The sequence below is a fragment of the Chiroxiphia lanceolata genome, chromosome 15, assembly GCF_009829145.1.
Source record: "Chiroxiphia lanceolata isolate bChiLan1 chromosome 15, bChiLan1.pri, whole genome shotgun sequence".
Taxonomy (NCBI): domain Eukaryota; kingdom Metazoa; phylum Chordata; class Aves; order Passeriformes; family Pipridae; genus Chiroxiphia; species Chiroxiphia lanceolata.
The window spans coordinates 5,044,031-5,058,064 of NC_045651.1; the positions used below are offsets into that span (position 1 = coordinate 5,044,031).

Genomic DNA, 14,034 nt, shown 5'->3' on the forward strand with positions numbered 1-14,034 from the left:
CAGAAAAAACCCTCAATTTAGGTGCCAGGGGATGAGAAGATTCACACAAGACAAAAAGCAAGAAGGCAGGTTTGTCCAGAAAGGTCACTTTATTGGAAAAACCTAAAATGGACTTTAAACCTGCAGCCCTCCACCCACAACAGTGGTTTCAATGGGCTCCCCACGTTACCTTAACAGACCCATTACAGACATGAGCTGCAGTACAAATGTTAAAAGTGCAAGTATTCTGAACTTCACACCTACTTTTATGACCTGGCAGGAAACACAAATGCTTCACAGCTCACAGAGAATTCGTTCACAGCACTTGGGAGTCCAAACTGGCTCCCTGCATTCCCCACGGGGTACAAAAGACATCACTGAGAGTCCGATGCAGAACATCATAGAAGGTAGGGGTGAGGTTCCTTCAAATTAATTTTATTGCAGTAAAACCTCTAAAAGATCGAGCTGTACAAAAAGTCTAAACAGCATTATTTAAGAATAACAGCACCTTACGCTGCATTTGTTCTTATTTAAAATTCTATTTCCCAAAAATACATTCCTAAATATACAAACTATACAATCTTGTCACTTTAATGCTGGTTTCTGTGATGATATAACTTTAACCTAAAAATCTTCAAAACATCCACATACTGACAAAAAGCTCTAATATACAAATGCCTTGGTACCTTCATAATACCACATAAATAACTTCAAAACCCAAACTGCATTTGTAGAATTGTCCGGAAAGCAAATACTTTATGGTGATCACACGTCGTCCGCAGAGAGTGTGGGGATGTTTATCCTTGGCCGTGTGAAAAATGCCATTTTCTCTCTAAAAAAGACATGATCAGTTGTTAATGCAACAGGAGTCTTGCCAGAAATGTCCATCAACCACATGAGAGTTTATCCCACCAGCTTTTCCCACAAGGAGCAGCAGTACATCCTCCCTTAACCTGCATCTCCTAATTTACTTAGCAGGCATGAGGCTGCAGTTAAACTCACAACACTGACCTTACCAAAAGCCATTTTAGAAAGGCTCAGGGTTTTTTTTTTCCCTTCTAGGTCTGTTACTTAGGGAAGCAAAGGGCTGCTTCTGTGTCAAAGAACCTGCTGCCAGGTGGGGAATGATGTGGAGTACTGCTGGTTGCTTTGATCATGTGCAGTGCTGAAACGAGTTTCCCTGACTCTCAGACCTTATACTTTGATATAAAAATACAGAAGTTCTTATTAACATTTAACTACTTCTGCCAAGATCAGACTTCCTCATCAGCATCTTTGTTATCCACAGAAAAATCATGGCAGCAGTCCATCTTTCCTCCCCTTTACCTGTAATTACCTGAATGACTGTACTTCCAGAGGCTCCTTCCGACTCTGCCCTCGCAGCCTGTGGACATCCTTGGCAGCAGCTCTCATCATTTTATCAGCCTTTAGCTCACACTTGTGCTCTGTTTTTTGCACCTAAGCAAATAATAAAAATAAACAACACATGAATGTTTTTGTTTCCAGGAGGAATTATTTTATCCTAACTAATCTCCAAGTACAGCAGTATTTCAGCTGGAGGTCTGAGGGGTTTGAAAACTGTTGACTCTGGAAAGCATGAGCCACAGGAGCTAAACTGAAGCTTGTCAACCAACCAGTGTAAGTGGAGAGAGCTTTTTCTAAGGTATTCTTCCAGCCTTTGGTAAGAATTATGGGTGCTATCAGCACTCCCTTGGTGTCTTCTTGATATACCTCTTAAGCCAAAAGATCAGCTCACATAAGAACACAGCACCCCACGTTCCTGCTGTGCCCCAAAAGCACCTTGCACCAACTCCCTCCTACCCCTGGTGCCATCACAGCTTAGTCTCTGCCTGGCGTCAGCAGAGGTGCCCAGCCAAGCCCAGAAGCTGGGAAGGAGCCCTGTACACGAGGGAGGGTGTGATGTAGAGGGAGTGCTAACCACCACACGCTGCACCTACTGCAGGCTGGGAGGCTGCCCTGGCAGAACAGATGGCTTTTGTGACTCCTCCTACGGGCACCTGTGCTAGGGCAGGGAATCTCTGTGCTGGTAAATGCCAGGGTTCAGGGCTAACAGCCTGATGGAGCTCTACGTGGAAGACAAGAGTGACTAGTGCTGAGGCTTCCTTTAGTGATGGTCCAAAGTCCCCTGTTTCCAAAATCCCATTTTCCCAAACAAGTTGAATGAAACCCAAAGGCAGGTGTTACTCACTCGTTTCTCCACCAGCCTCAGCAGCAGCCGAAACCTCTCATCGTCCTTCACCCACTGTGGCAACTCTTTCTCACCCTGACTTTGAGCTTGTTCCAGCTGTTCCTTCAGCTCCCTCAGCACTGAGATCTCCTGAACCAGCTGGTCGTGCCAGGTTTTTGAGGCTTGCAGGTCCAGCTCCAGGTCTAGGGAGGTGCGGATCAGACGCTCTGTACCGAAGGACTTGACTGAAGGCTGGAAAAGAAGGGGTGTATGAACACAGGGAGGAGAAGGGTCCCAACCACTCCCCCCAGGAAGTGCCAAATACATCACAAGACCCATTTTTCCAACCATCTCTACTGATCCTGCTTTCCAGCCCGTCTCAAGACAGAAAACACAAACTCGAAGTCTTACAGATAAGTGTTTTGATTTCTGTGTTTCCACTAAAGTTCTTCCTTGGCAGCTCCTCCAAAGCAAACAAATCCTGCTTGCACACCTTGCTCCTAAGTTTAATGTCTCATCTTCAGATGAATCCACAGTGCTGCAGAAAAACCTGTGATTGCTTTTTCCAGTGACATGTTGCCTTCTGCTAGTTTCAAGCACAAGCTGTCCCAAGAAAACCATCTCCTTAGGAGCTCAGTATCAGTATCCTGGGGGAATTTTAGTGACTGCCATCACAATGGACACAGGGATTTATTGTGTGCCATGGAGTCACTACAACAGGGTCACCTGAGCATCTGAGACATCATTCTCCTCACCCTCTTCCCCAGCTCCTCAAGTTTATTGTAAATACTTATGAATCTCCAAACAATAAACACAGCAAAACTGTTTGTGCTACTTCTTGTGCTCTGACAAGATGGAAAATACCTGGAACCATCTTCCTAAATTCATTGTTCTAAATTAATCCCAACTTAAACGTTGCTGTCATATTCTGTAATATCAAAGAATCCTTGAGAGCCTTGAGAGACTTCTCACACACAAAGAAAAGGTTGTGAATGAAAGCATGTGGCAATTGATTTATGTTTGCAAATTTTTCCTCTAAAACACTTTTCTGGTTTTTGCCAAGTGCCTGTGCCAGAGGAAAAAAAAAAAAAGTGGTGATGTTCTTACCCGTTTCACTCTGACACTTCGTCTCTCCATCGCATTTCGAACGAAGGGGGGCTTTTTGGATAGAGTTGAACTGTCACTGTCACTGCGATTCAGCTAAAAAGGAATGTGAAAACCACAGACTTTTCATGAAAGAAATACAAGCAGTGTATACACACGTTATCAGTGAGACCAGAGGGTTCTCTAAGTGGCTGTAAGCAGAGCTACGAAGTTTTGTGAAAGGCTACGGGAGACACCCCAGTCTGAGTGCACAACATGCACTTGGCACAGACAGATCCTGCCAAAAGCCTTGAACTCTGTCCCTTTTTGGGAATTGTGTCTCTATTTCTGCACAGTCTAAGATAAGGTATGATATGGGACTCTACCCCACTACTGCTCTTCTTCTGTGCAAGTAACTAGCCTGGGCAAAACAGCCTAGAAAAATAAGCTCTAAGTAGTAGTAATCATCATCATCATCATCATCATCATCTTTTCTAGTATCTGTAAAACATGGGACTTCTCTATTAGAGAATTCTCTTTTCCCTAATGACATGTATTTTAAGCTAGTGGTGGAAGAGGCAGGTTTACCTGAAAGCTCCCCCCTGGGTTTGTCAGCTGAAGAGTTGTCATGTTACACATACACAGCCTGCCTTCTTTTGTGATTGTCTCTAGACCCTTACAAAGTGCTCAGCTAAGTGGGGTTTAATTCCCTTCTCAAGTTCCTTCTCCAAGCTGGGGGAGGAGGGGAGCAGGTGTGTGGGACCTGCATGTGCTGGGACACAGTAGCTGTGCTGCAAATTAAGTGAGGTTTGTTCCTCTGGAAGCACCTGCTTCTGAAGCAGAGAGAACCTGCACAGCAAATCCGGCTCAGCTGTGTCAAGAACATGCCCATTTGGGACAGGTTGTGCATGATTAAAAAACAGTGCTTGCTTGTTTGCCAATTTTACTGAAAAGACACATTATTTATAGTTTATTCTGACCCTCAATTCAGGAAATAATTGTGAACAAACATTTCAAAGCAGAGGAAGTGACATCTGACGCAACACACGATCTGTTCAGTTACCTTGAGACAAAGCACATCGGTGACTTTCAGGCTTCTACAGTTTTTTTGCTGACATTATCAGGTAATTACCTTTCCATTTCTATCAAGGTTTCACATTCACCTCATGTAAAGTCAGGTGGACACAGCTCAATCAGTTCAAATTAGCACAGAACAGTCTTAAAGCAGCAGGAAAGGGTTTGATATGTAGCCTATCCATCACTGTTTTGCAGCAGCCCTTCTAGGTCAGTTTGGGCATCTCAACATGCTGCATGTACCACAAACACGTGCACATACGTATCTTATAAATTCGTGCTTAATGCTGTTAGTTCCACGGAAAGATACTCTCTGGGAGGTGAGGACAGAGCAAATTCTGAAGCCAGAGGGGGAGAGAAGAAAGCACCGTCATGTTTCTGTGAAAAATTCAGACTAAGTGAACACTGATATCACCCACCACAGAAGCCCAGCATTTACACCCTCGGGGTTGCCCTTTCCTTACCCGACACACGTACTGACTCTGTGGTCCCGGGGAGAAGGTTTTGGAGCGGATGATGGTGCTGCCTCTGACAAACTGAGTTTGGGGTGGGTTTGCTGCTCTTTTGTCTTTCGGACGAACCACGGTGGAGGACTGTGCAAGGCTCTCTGTGTTGGTCTCTTTATCCACCTGGAAGACACACCCTGCAGTGTAAGTGCCACCCTGCCATTGTCCCCATGACACCCACCCAGGGCTGTCTGACAGCCACACTCTCAGTCCCACAGGTGTTGCATTCAAACCCAGAGATTCTTTTAGCCCTTTCCATGCAGGGTGTCCTGACACTTCACTCCTGGAACTCTGGCTGCTACATGGACTATACTGCTCCCTAAGGGCTCCACATCCATTGACTGCTGTACAACACAATTGATTCCAACGAGCTTTGCCTGTGGATCCAGGACATCCTTGTGACCTGGCAATCTCACAGAGAACAGAGGTATGATTTTAAAGACCATTATCTTGTTGTGCATCTGCAGCAGAGATCCAAATCAATGTGTAGAGAGCACGTGTACAGCATACCTTTGACTACAACTACATTCAGAACTAAACAAGGTCAAACCAGTCACAATAATGAAAACAGTTTTCGTGAGCAGCAAAAAGAAGGCATGAAACAACCCTATACTAACTGTGAGACAAAATGGTCACACAGAGTTATTTACAAAGATTTTGGGTAGATAGAACATTTAATCATCAATGATGAACTTTGAAATAACTGCTCTCTTCAACAGCAACCCTGTCAGCTGAGCAGTGGGTTTACTCATCTTTCTGTTCAAAAGGCCTTTGACTGTACCTTCTCTGCTATTTCCACGTGCAGCTGGGAATTCAGACTTTCTTCTGTTTCCCACAGAGATTTTCCAGCACAGAATTCTTCCTCCTCCTCTGCTTCATTTTCACTGATCTCGTCCTGTTCTTCTGGATCAGGAACCTCTTCATCTTGCCTGTTAGGAACAGCTTTGTTATTGAACTGGCCTGTCGTGGCCAGTACTGGTGCTGCAGCAGGAGTTACCTCCTGTAAGCTGCTGGACAGAAACACATCCCCGAGGCAGCCAGGGGATTACACAAACTGGAGTGAAACTGCACCAGAAGGCAACATTACAGCCAGAAACTTCATCCTGATCTGGCTTCAAAAGAAGCAAGCTGAGGGTTCAGCCATGTGGTCTGGGCTTAAGGTGAGTGCATCTTGAGGGGAGCTCTTGGGATGCCACTAATCTCAGTTAAAAAGTGTGGCTGGACAAAACTGAAGCAATGTTTTGACATCCTTTTTAGCTCATTTGAAATCACAGCAGGCTTCTCCATCAACCCCATTGGCCAGGCTTGCTTTTTATTTCAAATATTGGGCTTCATTAATGAAATCTGAATCTGAACTATTCAAACAACAGCCAAATTAATATTCAAGCAAAGCCTTGCACTATACAGCGAAGTTTTCAGGACATCCATAGAACATTGAACAAATAACAAAATTAACATAGTGCTGTTGACTATTTTCAACATTTATCAGCTTTGTTCTCATTTTCCATGTACAGCCTCCAGAACAGAAGAAATAGGATTTTTCACCAAAACAGAAACAGAAGAAGCCTCCCACAGCTCAGAATCATCTGTTCTTCCTCTGCACATGGATACCCAAATGCTCTGATCACCCCACAACACTGAGATGGTGGGATGCTACCTACCAGCTCTCTCCACTAGTTAAAGTGCTTCTGCTTTCCTCCAGCTTCTTCTCCACAGCTTCCAGTTCAACAGCTGTCTGCTCTAAGAGTGCTGAGACAGAGTCCTGAGGAGAGCAAGAGGCTTCTTGTGAAGAAATGACTCTCAGAAACTGCAGGGTGCCCAGCCTTTCAGGTTAGAACAGCCCCTGCTCTCCTCCAGGGGCAGGAGGGAGCCCTGCATTGTTCCAGCAGCCCATTGCACACCCAGTGTGAGCCCAGCCTGTGTGAGCACTCCTGGCCCACCTCCCCCAGCACGTGCACGTGAGCAGCTCCAGGCTGAGCCTGTTCCATGCCATGCGTGTGCAAAGGTAAGTGGATCTCGACTCATCCAGCAAGTTCATCGCAGCAAGGTGAACTGCCTGGTGGGCAGACAGGCAAGAGCTCACACAGCACTTACACCAGACCAGGCACCACATCCCTCAGCTGCGTGAGGAGCAGGTTTCAGTAAGTATTTAGCCCAGGACAAGGGCATATCTGTAATCGACATGTTTATTATTTTGCTGCACTAAACATTTTCAAGTTGTAAATATAAACACAACAGCCTTCCCTTCTCCCCTGCTCTAACAGTCCCTCTTGTTAGTACTGTTTAGAAGAGACTTGTTTGATTAAAGCAGTTGTTCTTACTGTTTTTTCAGTGCAGGGTACTTCAGAGTGACTGTTTCCTTGTTTATTTTTCCTGTGTTGCTTCTGCTGATATTTATAACTAAGGAGGTTATACCACCGGGTTGATTTCTCTCCGGATCTACATATTTCAGCAAGGCTAATTTGTGCTCCACCCTATTGAGAGAAAAAACAGTTTTAGTGAAATAGTAAAATGAACAACTACCTCGGCCAGTCAGAAGAAGTGAGAGTGAAGATGTAGGACTTCTTGATTTCGGCAAGTTTGACAAAAAGAAAAATTGCCTATTTATCCCATTTCAACATCACTAGTAATGCTTTATTTATGTTTATTTTTACCATTGTCTAGGGCTTCCAAGTAACAAGTGTTTCACTACAGCAGTGTACAAGAATCCAGTGCTACTGCAGCCAGGACAAATTACAGCCAGAGCTTCAAACAAAAAGGAACAGCAGAGGAAGACACCCTTTCAAGAAATTTGCAAGGCTGACAAAAGTCATTGCCCAGCCCCAGATGTTTTAGCTTTGTAGGTTCCATTCCTCTTCATCTGCCTTGTCATTTTTTACTGCATTACATTTAGTACATAGCCTGATACATTCAAAACCAAAGTAACTGGTTCTCAATTACACTACAATAAAAGCTTCCAAAAGGAAGAACAATAGTTAGAGTTTGACATCAAGTCAGGAGAGAAGAAATATCTAGTGGTCTGACAAAGTCATTTATCTAATAATTTTTTTTACTGATCAAAATTGTTACTGCAAAGAATTCTATGTGGGACAGACCATACAGCCAAGGATTATCAAGAACACTTATGTAATAAGAAATTGCCACACTTTAGAGTGCAACATTCTGTCTAATTAAAAAGAGGGAACAAACACAAAGTTATTAAGACAGAGCTGAATACTAACCAAACATTCCTCAAGGTGAGACTTATCTACAGTGCAAACATCGACTCTTAAAGTCTTCTGGCGCAAAGCCGGGTAAGAGATGGAAACCCAAAACACTTCATTGTACACAAGATTGTCTGAAGCTTCCACCGGTCTGGTGCGGAACAGGCAGCTCGTGCTCTCCGAGCAGGGCAGGACAGCCACACGGATGGTCCTGTGGAAACAGCACAGTCAGGGCTGCCCTGCAGCTGTGCAGCTCCACACAGCTGTCAGGCAGAGTCACCCTAAGCACCGTGGACATCCCTGTCCTGTCCTATTCCCTGAAGGATCAGTCAACTGAGAGAAAAGGAACGTCTCGTCACAGCGTCAGGGATGGGAAGTGGCAGGAGTTGCCACCGACCTCGTCCTACTGAATCTCGTAATCAGACATTGCAGGATCATGTTTTACATGGTTTTTTTACACCTGTGCAACTTGTCACACCCTTCTGTAGGTAGAAACAGCAAAAGTGAATCAAATTTTTGTCAGCACGCAGCTGCATTTAAAAATCTTGTGTCCAGAACGAGTCTGGTAGAAGCTGCATTTTCCCACACCTGCACCTGTGCAGGTGTCAAAGGAAGAGTTCTGCAGCAGAATTAACACCCCCTCTCCACTCGATGCAGTTGCTACAATTAAACCTCACCAGCTAGTGCTAATCCAGGCAAGTCTTTTCCTAGCAAATACAGACCTTTTGAGGAAAAAACTGCACCTTATTTCATTTTACAGCTTTACTAGTTGATAAGTGTTGCTACACATAACAAAGTACAAAAACATTTCAGAAAGGGCAAAGATTTAAGAGTGTGAAAAACCAGAAGCCAGTGTCAGTTTTATTCCCGCTGGAATCCAACACAAACATATCAAGTGTGTTTATATCACCCACTTACACTTTTTGATCTTGTTGTAACAGCAGTGCTGGAACATTACTCAGCTGGATGACCAGTATTGCAAATTGTTTATTTTTGTCATCATATCTGAATTGGAAAGACACAAAAAAGCATTATTGTTAGAGAAGTCTGCCTTGCACTCCATGAATGAGTGTTCCACTTGTTTCATTAACACAAATGACATAAAAAATTTAAAAACAAGACAACACTATAATGGGACCATGACTGCCTATAATTTAAAACAAAACCAGCTGCATATTACATGAAGTTTTGCTGCCAGAGTATCAGAATACAGAACAGCCCAGAATACCCAGAATTTAATTCAGATACAATGGACTACAGATTTGACCTAACACACCCCTTTTCCTGGGGTCTGGTTAAATTGCTGTGTTGTAACTAAAATTTTTTGAAAGGCCTTATATAGTGACTGTAATAGAGGCCAAGTTACAAGTAAAAATACTTGCAAGTACAACAGTGAACATATTATGGGTAATCATTGTTTTACTGTGGCTGGCCATGATAAATGAGTTTTGTGTTATGTATTTTTCCTCAAATCCTACATAAATTCCACTAAGTCTTTCAAGGAGGATGCCTCTGTGCCTGCCTTCCTGTGCCTTACCCACTACTGGGATTCAGGTGTGGTCAGTGATTGTGACTGCCATTTACTCTCAGCAGTTTTCCCCCACAAGCTGGACACTTAAGGACACTGCAAGCCAGCAAAAGGCTTTCTCCAGCCCAGCACTCAGTGCTCCCATTGCTGCTTTGCACCCTCATAACACACTAACACCAGCTGATTTCCAGTGACACAAAAGAGGGTAACTGGTCCTAAGAACCTTCTGGAGCCAAGTGTATTTCTCAATTACACTACCAAGAGGGCATTAGTTAATACAAATAAACAGAGTAAGAAAACAGCACAGAAAGCACCATCTTTTAAATCCCAACTATCATTCTTTTCCATTGGAAGGGAAATCCAATAAAAACCTGCCACGCTTACCTCATTGCAATTTGCACTTTAGCTGTCCCAACTGCTTCTGTGTCATCACTGTCAAACACCATCACTTCTGACACACATGGTCTGAAAGGAATCAAAGACAATTACGGACTTGATTTGCCTCTTATTGAAGTGTTTGCATTTAGGTGATACAAGATCTTTTCCCTGCCATTCAGGGGTTGGGTATATGGATTTTGTACAACTAGCAGCTAAAAGAAAGCTCATTTAAGAAGTAAGTGCAATCAGCCTTAGAGGTATGTATTACAGTGCTTATCAGCAGAAAGTCATACGTCTTCCCTCTTCACTGCCAAAAAAAAAAAAGCCACACAAAGACTGCAAAAATAAGGCAGTGGGGGATTTTTAAAGGGTTCCCTTGACTGATTTTAGTAAAAACGGCTGACTGCCCAGCAAGAGAAATAAGACTTAACAACTGCAATCCTGTCCTGAATCATGACAGCAAAAATTCTCAAGTTTTATTAGATTTAAGTAATTCCTTTGTTTCTTTAAGAAATCAAACTGTCTTAAGCACATTAAAAGTGACAGAGTACACTGACTGGTCTTGCTGGAAACAGCTATTCTGCATCATTTTCTTCCCCATGTATTCCTCCTCCAAAGTTTTATGCACTGAAAGTCCCCAAAACTACATTCATTGTCTAATTGACTCAAGAGGCTACGCTGTAGCACATGAAAACAGGATTAGCATTCTTCTCTTCTAATTATTTTCCATATTACTACCTAGCACTCTCTTGGATTTCCTTGCTTTTCAGCTACAAAGGACATATGGAAAGCACATCCCACCCTGACCATCTAGAACAGGCATCAAAATGGCACTGAAGTCACCACAAAGGTTGGTAAACTGATAACCCAAACAACACTAAATAACATCAGACATGTGAGTGTGCATGGGATGCCTTCTGTAATTGCCACATGTTATCCCTCCTCCCCTCTCCACAGAGCTGCCTGTCCCCTTGAGGGGACACAGGGGCCCTGAGACACCCAACTGTCTGACTGCCTAGGCTGAGAACTTCCTTGTCAAAGTGAATTGTGCTGTAAACATAAAAATTACTCATTTATCTAGAGAATTAATGAAAACAATGAATGAATGGGGGGAATATGAGATGAACAATTTTTCGCTTCTACAGTTGTGTCTTGCAACTAATGACCCTCAGTGCTAATAAAAACAGGAGGAAACCCCATGTTAGATGCAGCCAAACCAGGTACCAACAAGATCAGTGCCTTCCAGTGAACTTTCTTCAAAGCTCCCCAGACAGCTTGAGCAAGCAGTATGGGAGGTCCACAAACCCAGCAAGAGCAGTGACTCTCAGCTCCAGTGACAAGTTTTGTCCTCAGGGGGACAAGTCCTGCAGGAGTCACATACTGGTTCCAAGAACTTGGAACTGCATCACAGCACGTACACATCCATGAGGCACTCCAAGGTGCCTCTGCTGTTTTCCTTAGACATCCCAAATCCCCTCCCACTGACTGAGGGCTGTCACTGACAGCAGAGTGGCTGACTGAGAGGAGGGGAACTTTACACCTGCCAGATGGCTCTGCTACCCCCACCAAGGCAGCAGTCACAGCTTACCAGCACCTCCACAAACAGACCAGCTGTTCAAACAGCTCTCTGTGAGCTTGCTTTCTGCTATTATGGGAAGCACGGGTCATTCTGATAATCAAATTCAATCTGCTCATGGATTTTTCAGAAGCATTAAGAAATCTGAGATTCAGACTTCGGCCGCCGAATTACAAAATAGGTCACAACCAGCAGTATTCCAGCTGACTCTGTGTGCAAAGCTGAGTTACTGGCTTCATCCTAGAGAGAGATCTGATGTCTACCTTTGTACAGATGCCTCGTACACCCCGCTATCTCCAGCAACAGATTCATCAGACACTGCCGCTGACACACACGCCACCTTCAGCGCTGTCCCTCCAGCTGTATTTATACCTATCAGAAAAGCACAGAGGAAAACCAAAAGCAGGTGTTAATGAAAATGAACTCTCTGGATAAGCAGCAGCTTTTTTTCTTCTCCTCCCCTTGAATTGCATTTTTTCCCCCCACCCAAGTGTTGTTAAGCAACAGGCACATTTCTGAAGACAAGAGAGGGCACGGGTGGGGTGGGCTGAGCTCGGAAGTGACCATGGAGTGAGTGCACTGGGAACATGCTCAACTGCCCTGGAGAACAGAAAGCCTCAGGAAAACATGAGGAACAGCCTGTGTGGTGGAGGTGAGAGCAGGGCTTCATCACATGTCAATGAACCATGGGTCCTGCAGCAGAGTACCCATGGGTTGAGGTTACACAGAGGTTGTGCTGAGTGTATTCCAGTGAACTTATTTAAGTTCCAATGAACTTATAAATATGAACCAATAAAACAAGTCACTCAAGCAGACAGTAGACCTTCTGGTTCAGCCACCCAGAGAGCAGCAGCTGGGCAAAAGCTGCTGACCAAGCTCTAGCCTAGTATGGATTATGGGGAGAGGCATATTCTGCCTGAAGAGCTTATGTCAAGTTTAGCCTCAAGGAAGGGGAACAGCAAAAATCCACCACCGGACTACCCCTAAACCCAAAAGGTTAGTGTACACAGGACAGAAGGCAGGTCCACAAAGACCAGGTTAATTAGCTGAACATGGAGAGAAAGAGATATTCTAAGATTTAAAAGAGCAGCCACGTGCAGGAACGCAGGGTAAAGGAGACGGGTAAGAGACACCAAGGAAGGTGAAGCAAGGAGTTTTGCACAGAGGTGTTATCTCATGTAAATTCCTTGTGCTACAAAACTGCCCTGGAAACTTCTGTAAATGCTGCACCTTTTCTTGAACGTTTCTGCAGAGAAGTTTTGGCCAAGAGTCTGGAGAATTCCATCTGCCAACGTGGGTAAGGAATGCTGGGCCATACCCAGCTCCCAGATGTCCCTCACTGTCAGGGCACTTGCCCCCAGACCAATATATGGTTTCCATCACTTGTTTTTTCTTTATTAAAAACAAGTTTGAGTTTTGATTGGTCTTTTGGGTTTTGAGTTTGGGTTTTGGGGGTGGTTTTTTTGTGTTGTTGGGGTTTTGGTTTTTTTTGACAGTCTCGCAAAGCCACTCAAAGAATTAAAACCAGCTTTGAATAAACTGGTGGAAAAAGTGTGCAAGCACAACATAGGGTTATGGAATACCATAAGGACTTGTTCTACAGCCAACAGTAGAGGGTGCTACAGGTAACACCAATCCATTGAGACACCTGAGCCATTTGGGCCCGTTTATCCATGGATTTTCTGACACTACCATCAAATGGAATTTTTCATCTTGCTATTCCCATAGAACTATCACAGAAATAAAATGTCCAGACCACATAATCCACATAAATAGAAGTTAGCATCTGTAACACAGTAATTAAAACAAGTGGATCCATTTAATACTGGCATTCCCAGGTTAATCCATCCTTCCTCCTGCCCTGTGCCAGGGCCTGGTCCCTGCTGTGCTCTGGATCACAGGCTGTGCTGAGGTGCGTGGGCAGGGGCAAAACTGTGGTGCTTCTTTCCTCAATGCTGCTTTGCACCTCCTAGTCCATGGTCTTAATATGAAAATAACTTCTAGATCAGGCTGTTTGAGTTCTCCACACCACTCCCAGAAATGCTGCTCTGGGAACCCCTTTGCATGAGGTTTCCTTAGTGGGGAAGGCATCACAGGCTGGCCTCCACACACCTAACCTCTTTTTCTCTTCAGTTACCACTGCCATCTAGTCCTTTCAACCCAAAAAGCCTCATTTTTTACCACTTCTCCTGAGCACCTCGAGGCCAAAGGAGGTGAATTTAGAGGGTGCATAGACCTCAGCAATGAAGTCAGTCTCTCTACAGTGGAGTGTTAAAGTGTAAACCTGAATTAAGAGGAATAGTTCCATGAAAAGGATTCATCATGCAGCCATCCTTTCCCTTACTGTTTTTGCAAAGGACTTGGAAGCTCAGCCCTGCAAGTCTTAAGCTCTTTCATGCAGCTAATTAATACAAAATTTGGATTTTCAGTTTTTAGCCTTAGGTCTCTGAAGAGGTATCACACTAATAAGAAAGTTTATGGAAGAGTTCAGAACTGACTCAACTCTCTTCCATATTTCC

General features: G+C 44.1%; 1 protein-coding gene across 1 annotated transcript in view; it reads right to left on the reverse strand.

Moving 5' to 3' along the window:
* Positions 1-70: 70 nt before the first annotated feature.
* The window catches only part of WWC1 (WW and C2 domain containing 1), a 67,006-nt gene continuing 53,042 nt past the window's right edge, over positions 71-14,034 (reverse strand). Inside the window, exons 12-23 of the mRNA XM_032703041.1 lie at positions 11,779-11,887; positions 9,946-10,026; positions 8,952-9,038; positions 8,052-8,244; positions 7,152-7,304; positions 6,492-6,592; positions 5,612-5,759; positions 4,789-4,953; positions 3,275-3,367; positions 2,189-2,419; positions 1,316-1,437; positions 71-811 (exon numbers count right to left, since the gene is read on the reverse strand). Coding sequence (XP_032558932.1) covers positions 745-811; positions 1,316-1,437; positions 2,189-2,419; positions 3,275-3,367; positions 4,789-4,953; positions 5,612-5,759; positions 6,492-6,592; positions 7,152-7,304; positions 8,052-8,244; positions 8,952-9,038; positions 9,946-10,026; positions 11,779-11,887 — 1,550 coding nt within the window. The 3' untranslated portion in view covers positions 71-744. The remainder of the gene's footprint in view (positions 812-1,315; positions 1,438-2,188; positions 2,420-3,274; positions 3,368-4,788; positions 4,954-5,611; positions 5,760-6,491; positions 6,593-7,151; positions 7,305-8,051; positions 8,245-8,951; positions 9,039-9,945; positions 10,027-11,778; positions 11,888-14,034) is intronic.